We start from the raw sequence: 20208 nt of genomic DNA on the forward strand, positions 1-20208 counted from the left end.
AAAAGAAAGGCTTTCTTTTTTTTTTTTTTTTTTTTTTTTTCCTGTTTGGCACCGCTTTTCAAAGGAGAGATTTTGGCATCACTTTTTATTTATAAATGCCACTCAAGAGGAAAAATGATTGCTGAAAAATGTAGCTCTCTGTCAGATTGACATGCTGGGGGCAGAAATTCACATTTCATTTTTTGTGCTCTTGTTACTCCTCACCTCCCTGCAGCCTCCCTTTGTTAATGGAGTGAGCACGACACCGGGACGGTTAGTTTAGATGAGGGCTTTATTGCTGTGACTTGTTTGTCTTTGCTCAAAGCACTTCAGCTTTCAGATCATGTTTCTGCTCTCATTGATTTGAATGGCAGGCACAGAGCTGTAGCATTAGTCAGCTATTAGAAAGTAATCACTGTAGAGGTGTTGGGCTGGATGGAAGGACCGACATGTTTAAATATGTGATAAAATACCTTTGATAATTTATCTGCATCCAGTCGGTGCTCTGCATACCAATTTGAGACCATTATAAGAAAATTTTGGGGCGGAGATGTTTGTGTATGTGTTTTGCACTTCCAAGTTATTCAAATACATCTGGAAAAGTTTTCATTTTCTTGTAAATCCATCAAAATATGTACTTTAAATGCACTTTTATACATCTCTAACTTCTTCTATACTAAGGCTTAACTCACATAGTCATTGTATATGGGATCTCAGCTGGATAGTTTCTCCTCATGTCAGTTAGGAAAAAGGATTGTGGTGCAAGGTCATATACTGGCTGCATGTGTACTCTATTCCTGTAGCACAGCTTCACATCCTTCCTATCCTGATGGCATTATAAACAGTGTGAGCACACGCCTCAGTGGCATTGAAGTAAAAGATAGGTCTATATAAACCGGCTGAGTTTGTGTCTGTCATGCGCTGATTCTCCATTTTTTGCCAGACTTCATGCTCAGTGAACTTTCTGCAGCATTGCCTGGGGTCCACCTAGCCCAGTACTTGAACTGACAGAGCCTTTGATGCATCAGTACCCACACACATAGCCACACACAACTGCATACTCCTTGTGTCTTTGTGTCCTCTTCCCTCACTGCTTTTTATTCCTATTGAGAACTGAAAAACTCACTCCTTTTCCAGTACTTTCAAGAAATGATTCGAATAATTCATCAATGACTTCTATGGGTCTCCAAGCTTGGTGGGTAGCCTTTTCATGCCTCCATTCTTGAAACGGCAATCCAGCTAGCCCTATGCTTTTAAAAGCTCCATCTCTGAAAGACTTAAGAGCCATAGTGCATTAAGACCATGAAATAATTTAAGTTATTTTTTTTCCAAATCAGTTATGGTTCTGAAACTAACCTGGATAATTTTCATTCTGGGCAAACCTCTACTGTTCGATACTGCGCTTTTTATCTACATTTTTTTTCATCTTCAATTATCTGTGTTTCTTATGCTGATACTTAGCTGTATTTGCTGAGATGTGCTCCACCTTTTGAACTCAATTCTTCAAAAGGACCTGAGCACTGACAGCAGGAATGCAAAATTATTGTCTCAGCAATCACATATTTGGGTGTTTTACCATGCCCCAAAACTCATCAAACTTTGCATGTCAAGTGTAAGGAGTAGGAGAAAGGTATTTGTTGTCTTGCCTTTGGGAAATGGCATGGCAAAATAGCTCTACAGCACCTCCTTCAAATACTGGATTCACCTTCAGGCATGAAAATTTGTACACAAATGTATCATTTCCGATCTGTGAAAAATTCTATTATCATGGTGAAAACCCAACAGGAGGTCTGCTGTTTTGGTTTGACTTTTGAACTAAGATTTCCCTGTGATTTAGAAAATTCGTACTGTAATCAACTTTCACAAGAGATTCTGTCTGATCAATCCCAAATTTATTTCCATGTGTTAATGAAATTTGAAGATTAAAAGTGATTAAAGTTTGAGTTTTTATCAAAAGATGTTGATGTTCAAATTTTTAAAATATTCAAAATCATTGAATTTAATTTGAGATGTTCCATCATCTTCAAATGTAATTTATTATTTTGTTGCTTGCTTTATTTCTATGTGATTTGCTATTTTTTCCTCACTGCTATATTCCTTCTAAGAGCATCTGTAATGACCAAATTTCCCTCCCAGGATGAATTAAGTACTTGTTCTGACTCTGATTGCTCATTTTAAAGTAGTACTTCATAAGGTCTAAGATTAATATTGAGGTATTTTTAGGGTGTATCAAGATAAACTATTTATATCATATTGGTTTTAAATCTCCATTGAATTTGTAATGCATACAAAAACACCAGTATGAGGATTACCTCAAACCCAACAGGATGTTTTTTTCACAACATCTACATAGATAATCTTGCAAAGCAGATGGGTTTGCTAGACTCCATGTTGGTCATCATGTAAGTCCATCTATAAAAGGTCCGATCTACAACGTTTGTGCCGAACCAAGCACGGTTCCAACCAGTCAGCATCATTTGAGGAGAAAAAGGGGGTAGATGTAGATGGGATTTAGTTGTACCTGAAGCCGTTTGCAATGACTGCCTCCAGTGCAGGGATTAGCTCAGATGTAGCTGTTGTATAGCATCAGTTTTACTAGAACTAGACCATGTTTCAATATGTTATAAAGAATAAAAACAACCACAAAAGCTTTTAATGATGTGAAAGATATTTGGCTCATCTGCCGACCTGCTTCAGCAAGAGTTTAAGAGTTAAAGGGGGAAAGGGTTAGTTGTTGTGTGAATGCTTGTGACTTCGCCACAGTGACAGTTTTGGACTGGACAACATTTCTTTATTAAAACAATGACAGGGAGTAACGCTGAAAGCTTTTCATGACAGAGGAGGTGTTTTTGCTCTTCTCCCGGTCTGCTTTGGCATAAGTTTTCAGTCTTTACTGTTGGGGTATGCCGGTGTATCCCATGGCTGCTGTGACTGTAGCTATTAGCTCAGGTGTAGCTGGAGGAAAGCATCAGTTTAATCGCAACTAGACCACATTTCTTAGCGCATAAAGCCACACTGAAAGCTTGTCTTGGCATAGAAGATGTTTTTGCATGTCTCCTGACTGGCCTTGGCATCAGTTATATTCACTAAGAAGCCACACCCATTAACAATCTATGGCAGCTGTAGCCTGTCGGCTCAAGAGACGCTTGTGTACAACTTCATTTTGTCTTGTGCTCTGATTGGCTCTTCATGAATGTAACAGACAGAATGTTCCTCCAATCACCTTCTGAGGATTTTTTTAAAAAGTCCTGCCCTTCTGAAATGCTTTTTATAGGAGCTTTCGCAGATGAATGTGAAATATATCTATGTCATGGATTCTTCACACTTTATATTTATAGAGCCTTGAACCTAGTACATTGTTGCATTCGTACATTTCTTAGGTGACTGGTTTTCAAACTTTATTGCCCAAGGAACGCCTAAGATCTCACACCACACCATATTTAGACACATACAGAAATAGCCTCTTTGACACATGCTAAAGCCTCTTTAATTGTTGTGTAGTTGTAATGGCATACAGTATGGATGTAGAACTTCCAAGGGTGCGCCAAGACTTTCCTTAGAGCGCACTACATTGTCCTGGATGTTGAATAATGATTGTTAAAAACCACAAAGTAGTGTAAGATATACAATCAGTCAAAGGAATTAAATATTTGTACAATAGGAACACTTTAAGAATGTTCTTTTGTTTTTACCAACACAGTAGTTTAGTTGTTTGAATGACCTTGTCTTTCTCCTTTTTGACTCTGTTTGCTGACATGTTTGGAAATGTGTTGTTTCCAAAGGCCAAAAGGGTAGTTATAGTGATACAAAAATATATAACAATCTATGAATGTGTGCTGTGATGGGAATTGATGGATGATATAAAAACTGTTTCCTGTATGGCCATATGATTTTTAAGGGCCAATTTATCACTTCAGTGCTGCCAGGCTTTGACCTGACCTGATGCTCCCTGTGCTGCTCTCCATGACCAATTGGTACTTTGGACAAATACCCATTTCCCCATATCCCTCTCTCCCATTCAAACCCACAAACACACAGCTGTTGAATTAATTATCTCATGAATAATAAGCTTTTGTCCTCTGTTTCTTTTAGTGTGATCCAGGACAAATTTTGTGGCATCATCAACATCTGCGTTGAAGCTTTGCACGATGTAATGACAGAAGATCCTGAAACAGGCACCTTCAAAGAGTAAGTATGCACACTATTTTTTATTTTCATTTTTTTAAAAGTAACACAAAAAGTAAAAACTGAAACTCAAAAGCTTAAAAAAAGTATTGTGTTTCTTGTGTTGAGTTTCAGGAGTTTATAATTTTGATGAAGCTCATGTTTGATGAATGAAGACAGCTAAAATATTTGTTTGGAAAGCTCTTGGAGCAGTGACACTGCAGATGTGCTGTTAGAGTCAGAATTTATCAAAAAAAAAACCTCTGAAGAAAGTTTTTATAATTCCTGATATTAAAGCAATCCCTTACTCCGTGATCACGACAGTGTGCTGGAGGAGGCTGAGTGGGAGTGTCGGACAGAACACATTTCTCTCTGAAAATAATGGGCCTGTGAAATGGCCCAGAAAACACTCGGTCACTATGAAGGGAGACGCTAACCACAGCCCCCTTTTGGCTGTGAATCTCCTCTGCCCCATTACTTTTCCCTCCACCCTTCTGTCTCTGTATCATGGAGCTCATTTCTCAGAAGATGTTAACCTACATGCAGACACATTTTCACTGCTGTCAGAAATGCTCACCATCATCATCTTTTTATGAGAACTTGTGTCTCATCAGTTTAATTCTTGCTTTGCAAGTGCAATCAAATGAGACAGACAACAGTAGCTGTTGTTAAAGGCCTGCTTAGGAATGAAGATAGACTTCATGAAAACAGTAAATCATAAGTGGGTTTACAGTTATACACATGGAAGTGTCAAGTTTGAAAAAGTCCTTACTGCCATGGATAATTTCAGTAACAAGCAACAAAAACTAGCAAGCAAATTTACCTGAGACCTGTAATTTATTCTGCTTTATTAACTTGTTCCTCAACTACAACTTAAGGAAGTCATTTCAGTATATTTTTGACTGCTTTGAAGAAGTAGGCTCAAAAAATGTAGATTGATTTGGTTAATACAATCTTAACAAAAATAGTTGTTACAGTTCCAAAAGTGTTGAATTGAAGATCTCATTCTGATTTTATTTTTTTCAAAATAGCAATAAAGCCAACAGTATGTATAATAACATATATATGGATATAGATACTGTTAGATGATGGTAAATATGAATATATGTCTGTGTAGCAAGTGCTAGATATATGTTAGGGTCGTTCCTATACACGACAATTAAACTTCGATTTAATCCTAGCAAAAATCAACCAATAATGATACCTGTACACAATAAGAAAAAAAGAAGAAGGAAATATATATTTATGATTTAGCACTGGGGTTTAAGTGCTATGATATACCTTCTTAAAAGTTCCCCGCTTGGTTCCTATATAGGCTCCTGACTTAACATTTACATTTTGTTTGGAGGCTGACTGGAATTAAGTATGGATAAATTAGGAGGTAGAAAATTATTATAATTATTACTTTCTTTTGCATTTGCATCTGAAGTTCACTGAACTTTTGGCAGTTTGGGAAGATTTAAGGAGTCTCAGGTATGTGTGAAAGTACTATTAGATATGATCAAAGTAAAATGAGATGAATCCTTAGCTGTTTTGATACCACAGCAGCAATATTACAAATTGTTTGCAGCCAATGTTTGGTAATTTCTACTTTTGAATCTACAAACTTGCATTCAGACAACTCCACTCTGTCTAAACTGTATAGATAGGTTTCCAGTTATTTGTGAAATCAAGGCAGTGCTCTTTCTTCTGCTGCCGTCAGCCTCAGTTTACATAATGAATTCAGATCTGTTTTTTTTTTTTCAAGTTTAAGTCCTTTTCAACAATATCAATCAAAACAGAAATAATGTCATTCAAAAACCAGAAAGTATTAAAAGTATCTAATTAGATAGACAGTTTTAAAGAGCAACACCTAGCTTCTTTCTGAGCCCTGTTTGTGTCCATCTGATGAGTTTTATCATTGGCTCTCTCTTTGCTCTGCTTCTGGTCACTGACTCCTGGGGGAAATATGTGGCTCTTTGCTGCCAAATGCTCCACTATGTTCAACATCTAGCAGCTAAATGTGTCTGTTTGTTGTTTGATGTGTTTTCCTCTTAGAGCATCTGCTGCTGCAGCTGAAAACATCGATATAAGATCAATGAGAATGATCCAGAACAGTATTTTCAAACAATTTATTACTGTATGTTAGTTCAGAAGTCATTTTTTTAAGTTCATATAGTGTTTGATTTAAAGTTTTGAAAATGACTTATCAAACGCTACACCAAAAAGTCACAAATTTTAAAATAAAAACTTCATCACCCTAAATCCACCCACAGTGAGTCTGAAAAAGGACAAACCAAGGACCGCACACGGACTTCGGACTGAGCACAAAGCTTTTCGCCTTTAATTCTCTCAGTATGCAGATGAACTAATATGAATAGCAGGAAAGGCTTTGCTCCGCAGTGCCACAGGGTTCAGCCTTTTTTGTGTGTCTGTGTGTGCGCGTGCTTCCTCTTCTGAAATTGCCTCCTACTGCACAGGTTTATGTGTGGTTATTAATATTGAGTTGAATATTATTGTGTTTGCAGCTGCATGCTGATGAGCCATTTTGAGGAGCCCAAGCTGAGTGATGATGAGGAGCCACCAACCGAGCAGGACAAGAGGAAGAAGCTGGTCAGTCAAACACACACGAATGCTTCTACACAACAAGTAAAGAGCAACATTTTCAAAGCCTTTTACCCCCGTGGCTCCATTCTCATTTAGATTTTACACAAATAGCCGCAGTAATGTAGTACTTTGTTGTGCTCCCGTGTCTTTTTTTTTTTCTCATCCTCTAATCAGAAAAGCTGGCTCCTCTTCCCTGAGGTGCACTTTATGTTACGCTGACACTAATTATACACGATTATGCCGTCTGGCATGATTAGGCTTTTGTCCTTAAAGTGGACAGTTCAGGTTCAATGACAGCCTGTGTCTCCTTTCCTCTTTTTCATTCCCCAATTTCTCTCTCCAGTTGTCCCCTCTATCCACTGCCCTATCTGGACAGAGACATAAAATCCCAACCATAAATCTTAGAAAAAAATAATTAGGGGACTTTAAAAGGTTTTTACTGGTGACTTACTGCCAGACTTCAACACGTGTTACAGCAGTAGTCTAAGGTCCAGATTCATTAAAGCTTCATTTCCACCAGGTGGTCCAGTTTGATTGAGTATTGTTTGTTATGGTTCAGTACATTAAACCCCAAAATATTTTGTGTTTCCATCACAGTTTAGATAAAGTAGCATTTATAAATTAACATGATTTTATTTGGTTAAATACCGAAGTTATTTCCATGAACGCTTCATATAATGAATGTATCCAATGCTACAACAGTTTGTAAGGCTTACATGAAAGTTTAGAGTTGTACTGGGTATTTGTCACAATAAAAAAAAAAGTTCATCTGAGGTAAAAATCAAGCTAGATTAAGTAGGACAGCTGGGGTACATCGATACCTACAGTAAAAAGAAGTAAATTAAACCTTGCAGTATGGGTAAACAGCTGATCTGAAGCTTCATATTAACACAACTTTGACATTAATTCAGTTTCACATCCATCACTGATGAACCAGGCCGGTGTATATGCATTTTTTATGAGCGAACCAACCAATCAGACTTAGAGTATTTAAATGTAGCTTGTTTATGACTTGTCAAATTGATAAAGACAAAATAAAAATACTTTTTAGCATTTTTGAGATGGATTGGCCAGATTCTGTGCCTGTCCACTGTCAGATCCATTGGAAATGGACCTGACCAATCAGCAGCATATGAGGAGAATGAGGCAGTAGCTACAGTTGGGGTTTAGTTGTACTGGAAGCTGGTAGAAAGGCTGCTGTTGGTGGGCCACATTTCTCTTCTCAATAAAGATCGAAGAACGACACTGAAAGCTTTTCATGCTTGAAAAGCGTTTTTAGCTTACTCCTGACTTGCTTCATTATGAATTTGGACAGTTATAGGTGGGGTTTACTTAAACTGTAAGCCAGTCTATCATTTGGCCACTGGTGGAGCAATGAGCTCAGATGTAGCTTTGGCAGCAGTTTTTTTAATCACGTCTGGACAGCATGTCATTATTACAAGAGGAGCAAAGAACCACATTGACGGCCTTTCTTGGCAGAGAAGACACTGCACTTTCCTGACCAGTCTAAGCATAAATTTTATCCACCAACAAGCTCCGCTGTTTGTAAACTACGACAGCACCTGGCTGCCAAGCTCACGTTACTAACTAGAGCTGCGCATGCCCACTACATAATTTTGTGTTGTTGCTTTGATTGTCCCATTATGAATGTAACAGAACATTCGCCCAATCACCTTCTGAGAATTTTTTAAAGCTCTGCCTTTCCCAAACACTTTGTAAGTGAGGTTTCCTAGATGAATGTTAAATACATCCATGCAATGGAAATATGGAACAGTCTCTCTCTAGTGTGTCAGGTTTACCGGAGCCAGGCCCAGTTCGAAGCCATGAGAAATTGTGTCACTCCAGTTTACACAGATTTAAATGCAACTTTTAGCACAAACCAATACAGAGACCTTTTCAGCTCCACCAACTGCCAAATCTTGTCACGCACCAAAACACATCCACCCCTCTGAGTGCATTCTTGGTATGCACGTATGTGTCATAGTTGGCATGCATGGAGTCACTTTAGCTAAGAATGGAAGCTGTTGAGTACCTTTAACTGGTCCCTAGGTGGTGTAAAGCAGTTTAATGGTACGGTGATGCATAAATGCATGAGCATGCATCCTGTATGAGGATGGATTCCTCTGCTCTGCTCTGTCACGCTGTGAGGGCTCAAACACTTTAACATTGCTTTACAATGTGAAAATGTTTGTTATTTATGATGTAGGGCCAATGGAACTTATACACAAATTTAATTTTGTTGGTGCTTGACTACATTTATGTTTATGCTCTAGTGTGACATTCTGTGACTTTCTGTCTGTGTTTATTTCTGGGCCATATCCCAGTGCACTTATCACCTCAGCCCAGACCCTGACTTCTGGCTCCAGGGAATAGAGGAGAGCAGACTTTAAGTCGCACCTCTCTCTGCTGCTTAATGTGTGTGGGTGTGTGTGTGCATAGCTGCATGTTTGTGTGTATAGGGAGTGCCCATGTAAGACAGTTTGCAGAGAAAGTTAATGAGGACAGAGACCTGAACCTTTTTTTTTTTCTCACATTTGTTGACTTCACTTTGGCTCTTTGCTTGGAATGCCTGCATATAAAAGCATGTTTGTGTATAAATAAGTGTGTATGCTACCTAAAATAGCTGATAAGAGACAGAGGAGTTTGTTTTTGCATTATTGCCTGACTCCAGACAGAGGACAGACAGCTGTGATGAATCAATCAATAGAAGATGAAATTTTGTGCTGAATCTACTAGTACATGTAACTTTTATTAAGCCAATTTCAATCAAAAGGACAGAAGGCCTCAGTATGAAAGCTGACACTTGGGACGTGAAATGTCAACTTTCATTGAGAAGCTTCAATGAGTGGGAAAGGTGAAGCAATAACATTGGAATTGTTTGAGCTAAAGCTCAATCAATATTGGATCATTGAGATGAACTGATGCACTGTGAAAAACCTTTGACTTTTTATTTTGCGATTAATATTTTTTCAACTAAAGGCTGATGTGCCTGATACCCACTAAATGGCCTACTATACAGCACACACAGTGCTTCTCTCAGCTGCAGGACCTGGTATTAACCATGTGATTGGGTCAGTAACTCCAAGAATTATTTCTGAAATTTCAATCACATATTTTTGAGAAGTTGGCAAATGACGATCAGTTGTCAAGCAATTGCAGTACCCCTAATTTCAACACATCATGATGACGTTTTATTTACCTTGGCCTAACAGTCATGGTACCAAACCAACCTGATACGCATCATAATGTCACTGTATTTCACCTAGCTGTCTAGCTTCTATCCCACAAATCAAACATTTAAATATATTTTTTTAGAATTATCAGGACTTACAAACAACTCTGGAGGATTTGAGGACCACGAGACTCACTCACAGCATCGATAAGCTCATACATTATTGATTTTTGGGTTTTGAAAACTGCGGAACTGTGTCCTTACAGAACCAAGCTTGGTGTCCGTCCCTACTGATAGTATCAGAAAGTATGTTTTTCTTCATTAGCCACCACCTGTATTTTGTTTTCTTACTTTCATGTCAGACTTGCTCTGTGGCTCCAATAACCCATTTCAAGAACCCTTTATGTCTCAGAAGGTACTGATTAACTCATACATTCAGGAAAAGCAACAAAGTAAATATTTCGGTTGAAAACAAGGGTCATCAAAAGTGATGTCCGCCAGCAATTTCCCAGAGTTTTTTAGCAGTTTAATTGACACCGATTAATAAATTGTGGTAGTGATGTAATAAACAAGGCAGTAGGTGCTACACTGCACATTCAGTGCTTCTGTTAGCCTCAGACACAACAACATTACCACTGGTGATCAGTGAGAAGTATTCATTCAGTCTACCAATCAAATAACCTGACACACCAGATAGATTTGTTTCATGCACCAATCAGAGCAACAAAACACGTGATGTAGTCGGTTCCGAGGAGTAAATCCATTGAACAAATGAACTGGGGCAGCAGTAGCTCAGTCTGGAAGGACTTGGGCTGGGAATCTGAGGGTCGCCGGTTCAAGTCCTGTTCAGACCATATCTGGACTTTGGTCTGGTAGCTGGAGAGGTACCAGGCCACTTCCTGAGCACTGTCGAAGTCCCCTTGAGCAACAGCTCACGGCAGTGCTTCAACGAGATCAGCAAGGCCATCACTCTGACATCTCTCCATTAGTGCATATCCATGGGGGATCCTGTTTGTGCATGTGTATTTGCCTGTAATTCAGCCTATGTGTGTGTAGCATGTATAACAATAGAGTGTAAACTGTGAATTTCCCTTCAGGGATTAATAAAGTATGACTTAACTTAACCTTGACTTCACGCGAACAATGGCAACTGTACACAACATTTGTCATTGTTGAAAAGAAAAACAACTCAGTGCTGCTCTTTGTTCTTCTTGAAATGAAGAAATGTCATCAAATTCTGATGAAACGTACACTTTAGCAGCATCCACGCTAATCTCTTCCACCATATCTGCACCGGCCTCTTGTTGCTGCTTGCTTATGTCACGACTCCACCATGACCGAAAGCACTGCCTCTCATTGCTGATTGGACCTGTCACTTTCTGACCAGGCCCAAACGGTTCGGATGGGAGCTTTGCAAGATGGATTCGCCAGTGAGAAACATGGAACGGGCGTATCAGTCTGCTTTGCAAGGTTACCAATCATATATTTTTGATGAAAATAGGCCAATAACAATCAGTAGCTGATCAATCGAGGCATACATACTACCAATAAAGAAGCGGTTAAGACACAGCTTTACATTATAATGTAACACACAGACTCACTATGTTCCCTTTTTTACCTCATTTTTCCCCCCATTCCTTCTCTTTCTCTTTTGTTCTAATCTTTCTTTAATTCACTTTCTTGTGAAGCCTCCCTTTATGAAGCACTCTCATCTCAGCCTCTCTGCCTGCAGGGGATATTTGTATGATTGTGCTGTTTTGTCTTCTTGAATTAAAATTTGCTAGTTACTTGCGGGCACCTTCAATCTTGCATAAAATATGAATAATCTTGCATTCAGGATAAAAGGATAAATTACCTTGATCCTCACGTCTTGTACTCCAATATTTCCCAAGCCACTCGGTCAATAGTTTACAGCTCCAGGTGTAGGTCTTTATTAGCATTCTTGTACTGGGTGTGTTTTCCCTTCTTTGTCCTATTGAACCTCTTCAACTCTTTCTACACTGGTAGTTATTTTCTATTGTGTCTTTTCTCACAAGACACAGGGCCCAAAACTTTGCTCTGAAGAGAATAGTGAGTGAAGTTTGACACACAACTTTACACAGATACTGACAGAGAGGTTCAAAGCTCTTATACATGAAATACAGAAAGCAAATACAGCCATGTGAATATACATGTACGAACGCCAATTTCTGAAAAGCTGGATGTTGAGTAAAATATGTACAGTTGATTAATTCCTTTTCAAACCATATTCTACTAAAAGTTGAGCACAAATAAATCATAAATATCCTGCCATTACCATTCAAATGAATTACTCTAGTAAGGTATTCATGGACAAACATGTACACTGTGAAAAACATCTTTTACAAAATTATATAAAATTATTTTTTTTCACCAATTTTTTTGGAGCAATATTTTTTCATCAACTTCACTCCTGACCAAAACTACAAAATATTTGAACCTTTTGGGAATTTTAACCCTTTAAATGCCAGTTTTACTAGAAGAAGCCATGATTGTTTTCTTTTATTTGTATGGGAAAAAAAATCTCAGAAAATGAGTTAGTTTAAGAATAAATGTAATGTGGCTGGCTTTTTTTCAGGATATGTCAAAAACTAGTTTCAAAATTGTTTTTCATGTCTGTTTAGGTTTTTGTAGTGTCCGATCTAAAACTTAACTCCCTGATAAACCATTCACAGGCAACTGCTATAAATATATAACAGATTAACATTTTCCAATCTTTCAGTGAGCTACAAAACTACCAAATATCCATTTATTTTCAAGATTTTAGCCCTTTAAATGCTAGTTGAAATACATGGTGTCACTCTTAAATAACCTTTCATCAACTATAAAATCCTCTTACTGCAAGAAGTTAAATGTCAGTTTGACCTCTCATAGTCAAACTAGCATTTAAAGGGTTAAAAACCCCAAAGATTAAAATGTTTGGTAGTTTTGCTCGGGACTGAAGTCGATGAAAAGAATTAAAAATGGCTTACTAGGGTAGTAAGTTTAGTAAGCTATAAAGAAATAAAGTAAACTATAGGCCCTTTAAAAAATGAATGTAATATTTCAAAATGTATCAAAACAACCTTCCTACAAAAAATCAGTCCATTTTCATTGATAAAGACAACATTTTTGCAAAATAAAAGTATAAAGATTCACCCTTGGACAAAAATATCCAGAGTCATACTGGAGAGTGAAGTGTTCACACTCATAAACTTCATTTTTTTCTTTTTTATAAAAAACACCTTCTGGGTTCATTGCCTGAAACACATTCGAAAACACTGGGACAGCTCTATGCTAGCATTCAATGACTGAAGACATTGTTGAAGGATTGAAAATGGAATTATTTCTCATTCTTGCTTGATGCACATCTTCAGTTGCTCAGTTGTACATGGTTTCTGTCCTATTCTGACCATCATCATGTGCCATACATTTTCAGTGGGAGACAGGTCTAGACTACATGCAGGCCTTTCTGGTACCCACACTCATCTTCTGTGAAGCCATGCTAATGTTATTTGTGAAGAATGTGGCTTTGCATTGTTTTTCTGAAATAAACAGGGGCATCCCTGAAAAAGATTTCATCTGGGTGGAAGCATTTGCTTCTCCATAACTTGTACTTACCTCGCAGTATTAATTGTACCTTCACCAATGTGCAATTTACCCATGCTGTGGGCACTAATACACCCCCACACCATCACAGATGCTTCCTTTCCTGCTTTGTTGTTCATGATCTGGATGGTCATTTTCTTCTCTAGCCCAGAGGATTTGATGGCCATTATTACAAATTACTATTTGAAATGTGGACCCGTCAGGCTGTAGAACACTTCCTGGATGTTGTTGATATATGGCTTTGGCTTTGCATGGTTGAGTCTGAACTTACATTTGCAGATAAAGTGGCATACTTCATTAACTGACAATGGTTTTTGAAAGGGTTTCTGAGCACATGCTGTTTTATCCATCTCAGTGATGCTGTGTTTTAATGCCCCTGAGGGATCAAAGGTCAAGGGTGTTCAGTGATGGTTTCCAGCCTTGCTCCTTACATGCAGAGGTTTCCACAGATTCTTTGAATTTTTCTGGTGATATTATTGACTGCAGTTGGTGAAATGTCTAAATGTCTTGTAATTGCATGTTGAGGAGCATGTTTAGAAACTATTTTCCCATGTAGTCTTTCACAAAGTGGAGAACATCAGTCAGTGTTGGTTTTGAGCAACTGAACCTTTCAGGAGAGCTGCTTTTATACCAAATCACGATAACATCCCCTGTGACCTGTTAATCAGCTCACCTGTGGAATGCTCCAGGTCTTGTCTTTTTTTTTTTTTTAATTCTTTTTGGAGTATTCCACAACTTTCGGACCCCTGCCCCAACTTTTTTGTAACATGTTGCAGGCACTGAATTCAGAATGTCTTTGTTTCCAAAAAACAACACATTGTATCAACATTAAAAATCTAATCTTTGTGCTGCATTCAGTTGATTATCAGTTTTAAAAGATTTGAAAATCACTGTTGTCTGAATTATTCACAGTTTACATGTAGTACCAACATTTTAGGAATTTGGGTTGTACTTTGTTCTGCTTATTGTATTGAAAAATGTATATTTTTATGCTGAAATTGGCAAACATAAAATTCACAATTGATTTTTGTAATGGTAATGTTTTGTTTTTTACCAAGGAAGAATTGATGCAAGAAGTGGTTTTATCCATCCATTCTCCCATCCGTTTTCATCAAGCTGACCCAGACATTCTTCTCCCTGGAAACACTCCAGGTCTTCAGGCTACTAAAACTGATAAAGAAAACTTTTCTGGATGATAAACCTGAAATTATTTGGCCCTGGTTTGTCTTTGGAAGTCATGAATGGCTCAGTGTTCCCCTTCATTTATCATCGTGTTCGGTGGTTGTCTCTGTGAGCTCTGGTTTAAGATAAATCATCACTGTTTAGAGAGGCTGCCTCTATGCACCTACAGAGTTCATATTTTTCCTTAAATTCGACCTGACATGTTTCCAATGCATAAAGATGGAGTTTGTTTTGTGTTTTTGGAAGCTGTTGACTCTTCTCCTCCTTCTTGTGTCAGATTTGTAAGGGCCTCTCACTTTGATGTTAATATTTCAGGCAAGTAGCTGGGGCTAACTGCTGCTGTGTTCAGGGCTTCATAACAAAGTGCATCATTTGATTCTTGTGCTTCTACTACAAGGCCAGCACCATCAAACAAGAAAAAGGATAGGCAACATCAAAGACTGTTCCACTGAGCACTAATGACATGAGCCCCGTCTGTTGTGCTGCAGTAGCACACACCCACTCAGGCTTGTGTTTTCCACACTAATGTGCATGAAAAACACACATGCAGGTTATTGTGCTGCATTTGTGTGAATATTTGCCAATAACTGATGAGGTTCCAGTTTAAAAATAGAAGACAAAGGTGCCCTATTACACATAATAGTACAGGAAGTACTACAAGGTAATGAGGGGGCAGATTTCTGAACATGACTATTGAATAGTGGAGAGGGCAGATATGGTGTCATTTATTCAATTAGGGCCAACTGGAGGCCCAAACACAAGCTTTTGTCCCATGCCATGGTCCATGCTGCTAATGTGGAGGATTAAAGACAAGTCCTGATTACACCTAGAGATGTGAAACAAGCAGCACCACAACATAGGTCCACATAGTTAGGCAGTCTCTTTGTACAGCATGTCTATGTTTCTATTTACTATCTATTTTTACTCTATTTGTGTGGAGAAAATGGTCCTTAGCGTACCATTTTAAACCTGATGCTTGATTTACAAGAGATAATCAACAGAACTTGCTATGAACTGTTTGTGGACGGGAATTCTTAAGCTCAGTTCAGTCCAAAAAATTCATGAGACCGTTTTGGGACATGGCAGGGGGGCATTGCAGCTGTGTGAATTGAGCCAACGCAGTTTGAATCACAAATAAACAAGAAAAATCTCCAAGGCATACTTTTGAAACGTTAATATGCCTTTGCTATCACGGCATGGTCCGATTGACCTTAAAAAATGCACACCATGACGTGTTTTGGCTTCAAGTCTTCATCAGGTTGAGCAGCTTGAACCATGTCAGCTGGCGGTGTTGCCTGTGATTTAGCTAGTAATTATCTGGTTTTTGGAAGTTGCAAGATGTATGGCGCATGGGAAATGGAAGTCTCGTTTCAATAGTGAAATATAGAGGCGCAGGATTTTTACTGATATCTGATATGCCGGTATTAACAAATTCATTTTTGCAGATACCCATACTGATATAGTCATACATATAGCAATTGACTTTCTGGACAAAATAAAATAAGATAAAACTCTTTAATGGCAAAGTACAGTAAGGAATGTCAATAACATAAAATATGTAAGGTAAATTAAATGATTGCATAAATATTCACCCCCTTAATTCAACAGAGGTCTAGCCAACTGGTGGTAGTAGTCTCACAGTTAGTGAAATGTCTTTCATGCAGGTGCAGTGAAGGTGTCTCAAGTGATTGTACTGTAGTATAAAGACACCTAAAGGCATCATGCTGTGGGGATGCTTCTTGGCAGCTGACCCTGGAAGGCTTGTAAAGGTAGAAAGTAAAATGAATGTAGTAAAATGAAGGAAAATCCTGGAGGACAATCTTATTCAGTCTGCTAGAGATCTATGGCTTGGGAGAAGATTTATTTTCCAGCAAGACAATGACCTGAAGCATACAGTGAAAGCTACACAAAAATGGTTTAAAGACAACAAGGCTAATGTTCTGGAGTGGCTGAATCAAAGCCCAGACCTCAATCCAACAATTTGTGCTTTGGACTTGAAAGGGCTGTTCATGCCAGTTCCATGTACACCCTGACAGAGCTTGAGCAGTTTTGTAAAAAATGGAGTAAGATTACAGTGTCCAATTGTGCAAGCCTGATTCAGACCTATCCACACAAACTCAGTACTGTGACTGCAGCCAAAACTGCATCTACTAAATACTGACTTTAAGGAGGTGAACATTTATGCAGTCACTTATTTTACACAACGTTAAATTGACATTACTTTGTAGAAAGGTTTTGTACTTTGACATGTGAGGGTTTTTTTTTTTGTCAACAAAGCCAAATTATAGTTACCATGATTGATTTATAAATACAAAAAAAGGGGAAATCATCCAAGGGGTGAACACTGTTTATAGGCACTATAGGTCTATTGGTCCTGCCTGAAACTCCACAAACTTTTACATAATATGCTATCATGCCATATATGTGTCATACATTTTGTGTGCCATGATAGGTGCTCTGTCTTGCTGGCTTCAAAATAAATCTACCTACTTGTAAAAATTAAGTAAACTAAACCTGAACTTGAACCTGATGCCAAACATGTGCATCCCTTGCTAAATTCTAAATGTTTATTTGATCATAATATTTTCCTTTGCTTTATTAAAAGAAAGCATGTAGAAAAAATCGCGCTGCTGATGGTCTTATTTGCTTTTAAAGATCATAAAGAGGTATCCATCATTTTCTGTCTGTTTTATAACCACTCATTTCAAAGTTAAAACCTGCATAAGAAGGGGTTCATCAAGTTGAATATGCCACTGGCTCTCTTGGCCACCTTAGCCAACATGGGGACCTATTAAACATCGATACTGCAACTGTAATTATAGTGAACATCTCACAAGAGTGGTTCACAACACCAACCACTATCACAGAAAAAAACAATTTGACTCAAACAGAAGATACTTTTGCCCCTAGTGAAAGAATCAGAAACCCATAGTCTCAGTTACACCCAATACACTGCCGATAACTGCTTTGTCCGATTAGTCAACAGTGCAACAGTGTGCTCTGATGTTCCAGAGCCATCCCCATGCTACCCCTCACCACACTCCTACTAACACTGGGACCTCCTTAATCTTATCTGCCTTACCACATGGCTGTCACAGCTCAAACAGCATCGGGACCTTCAACTGACCCAGGCTCTGTACACGCAAGCTCATGCTGATACTACCTACTTTAGCCCATGGCTTCCTGAACTTTGGTGACTTTGGTTACTCTGTTTAAGGATGTACTGTCCCCTAGGCACCACTTAGTTGTGTTCACCATTATCTTTTGAAAGTTGCAATAGCCTCTGTCTTCAGCACAACATTAAAATGAACCTAAGAACTGATGTGAATCTGGGTTATTGGTCTATCAGGTTGACTTAATTTGTAAATGCCACCATCTGGGCCTCTTCAGAGATGTTTCCCTTCGTCACTGACCCAAAAACTAAAAATATGGAGTACCTTGAAGTTACTCTGTTATTAGACTTCTTTGCCTTTAACTTCAAACTGATCACAGACATTACGTCTTATCCTTTGTTCCATCACAGCTGTTCTTCAGCATCCCAGGTGCAAACCAATTACATAGCTCATTTTGAAAGTCCCATTTGTTGTACTCTGTTTATTGTTTAATGCAGTTTTGATTTATTTGAACAGAATGCTTGGTTTAGTCATTTAAAGCCCTTGCTCAGGATGTGTAACTGATGAGTTTTCGGTTCCAGGCAATTAGGCTAATGAGGAGATTTTCTGAAGAGCATCTTTCTGTGGTGGTATTGGTAATAGAGGGTACATATGAAAGTGTAATAAACATTAGGCCCACAGCAGGAACAGTTGTCCCTGGATGTAAAGATGATCATACTCGTTTTGATTTTATGAAAAAACATCCATACTTTACATATGGTGATTCTAAAAGCAGCAGATGTTGGCTATATGTCAGACAATATTGGGTTAAAGAAAGTGTGTTTGTTTGGGCTCTGTCCAGTTTTTGGCTTAAAGTTATAAAGACACGTAATGTGAGAAAGCACAGAAGTGTTTTCTTTCTCAGAAGGGCTTTCAGTGGCTCTTTATGTAAGGGATGTAGGGTGTCTTGTATTCATTTACTGTTTCTAGGGCAGTGTTTCTGTGCAAGAATGATACAGAATTGTGGTGTCATACTCAAGTGGAGGAGAGTTAATTCACCTGTTTTTGAGTTATCTCGGAGGCCCAGGGTGTGGGAGAAGTGAGCAGGTTGTCCACTTCTCAAGATAGTTTATACTTCGCTCTTCAAGTTCACATTGTCACTTTCTATCTGTGCGTACGCTTTTGAATGTACTTAACTGCTCCCAAAGGCTTTGCCACTTGGCTTTGAGTGTACATGAACGTGTCAGATGTGCTGGTTTGATGTGTCGAGTCCTAATTAGGGAGTGCTGTGCATGGCGAGGTCACCATTGAGTGTGAATGGCTGAGTGATATCATTTTGTGTTAGTCATTTAAGTGGCCAGAAGACAGGTCAATTTAGATTTTCTATAAAGATTCAAAGAAGGAGATACATGTATTTCTGGGAGTTTTTTACTGCTTATAGACCAGACTGGATTTTATTTTGAAGACCTAAACAGTGAATGAACAGTCAGGTCTGAAAAGCAGGTAGACTGTTTTATTATTTAATCAAACGTTGCTGTACCATCGCAAATCATTGGGGCAGTACAATCTTGTGCAGAATTTTATAGATTACTGTAATTTGTTTGATGCCTTCCTTTTTAAATCCAAACCACTGCCAGATGGAAGATCGTGTGCTTTTTTCTTTTTTCTTTTTCTTTTTCTTTTTTTTTTACCAAATTGTCCATCCCCATCTCAAACTACAGTCTCTCGCTAACTCATTTTGACTGTTTATTTACCTCTTCTGCTTTCTTGTGCTTTCCTACCTCTTCTTCTGATACAAATACATGCATACACAGAGGAGAAATTTCTGGATTGGTGGGGTAGTGTGCTGTGTGCTGTGAGAGAGGTGTTAGAAGACAGTGGGAGAAGTGAAACTCTAGAGAGAAATGTATGCTGATGGCTTAAAACTTCCATGTATTTTATATTCCATGGTCGCGGTATAGTCATTTTATACATCTCAAAAGGCAAACGCCATCAAGTATACTTGATATATCGCCAAACCCTAGGCGGGACTTAATTGAACTTTCGGATAAATACTGCCATATCTTGTTTGCATTCTTAAAAATTTACAAATATTTATAAGATGTAACCCCACCTGGACACAGAGACAGACAGCTAGAACAGAACAGCTGGGTGGAGGACTGACGTAGCAGCAAGCATGGAGTTGAGGAGGTCCTTGTGAGATGGCAACCTCTAGTGGATTCTTCTTTTAACATTCACCTCAACAATGTAATGCTGTGACGGCATCCGGGGTACTTTTATTTTAAAGAGTGAAGCTGAAGTGCTGTGCTAGTGTACTGTTAAGGAGTTGACAGTGATGGCCAAATTAAGTTTGGACTGTCTTGTTCATATTGTTTTGCTTCATGTTGATTTTTCTTGTGTAGTTGTAGAGTTCAGGCACAACTAATA

The 20208-nt window shown here is 38.4% G+C and overlaps 1 protein-coding gene across 1 annotated transcript in view; it reads left to right on the forward strand.

Moving 5' to 3' along the window:
• ipo11 (importin 11) overlaps window positions 1–20208 on the forward strand; it is a 261649-nt gene that overhangs the window by 204785 nt on the left and 36656 nt on the right. Inside the window, exons 28-29 of the mRNA XM_041787347.1 lie at window positions 4072–4167; window positions 6651–6735. Coding sequence (XP_041643281.1) covers window positions 4072–4167; window positions 6651–6735 — 181 coding nt within the window. The remainder of the gene's footprint in view (window positions 1–4071; window positions 4168–6650; window positions 6736–20208) is intronic.

The sequence above is a fragment of the Cheilinus undulatus genome, linkage group 5, assembly GCF_018320785.1.
Source record: "Cheilinus undulatus linkage group 5, ASM1832078v1, whole genome shotgun sequence".
NCBI classification, from domain to species: Eukaryota; Metazoa; Chordata; class Actinopteri; order Labriformes; family Labridae; genus Cheilinus; species Cheilinus undulatus.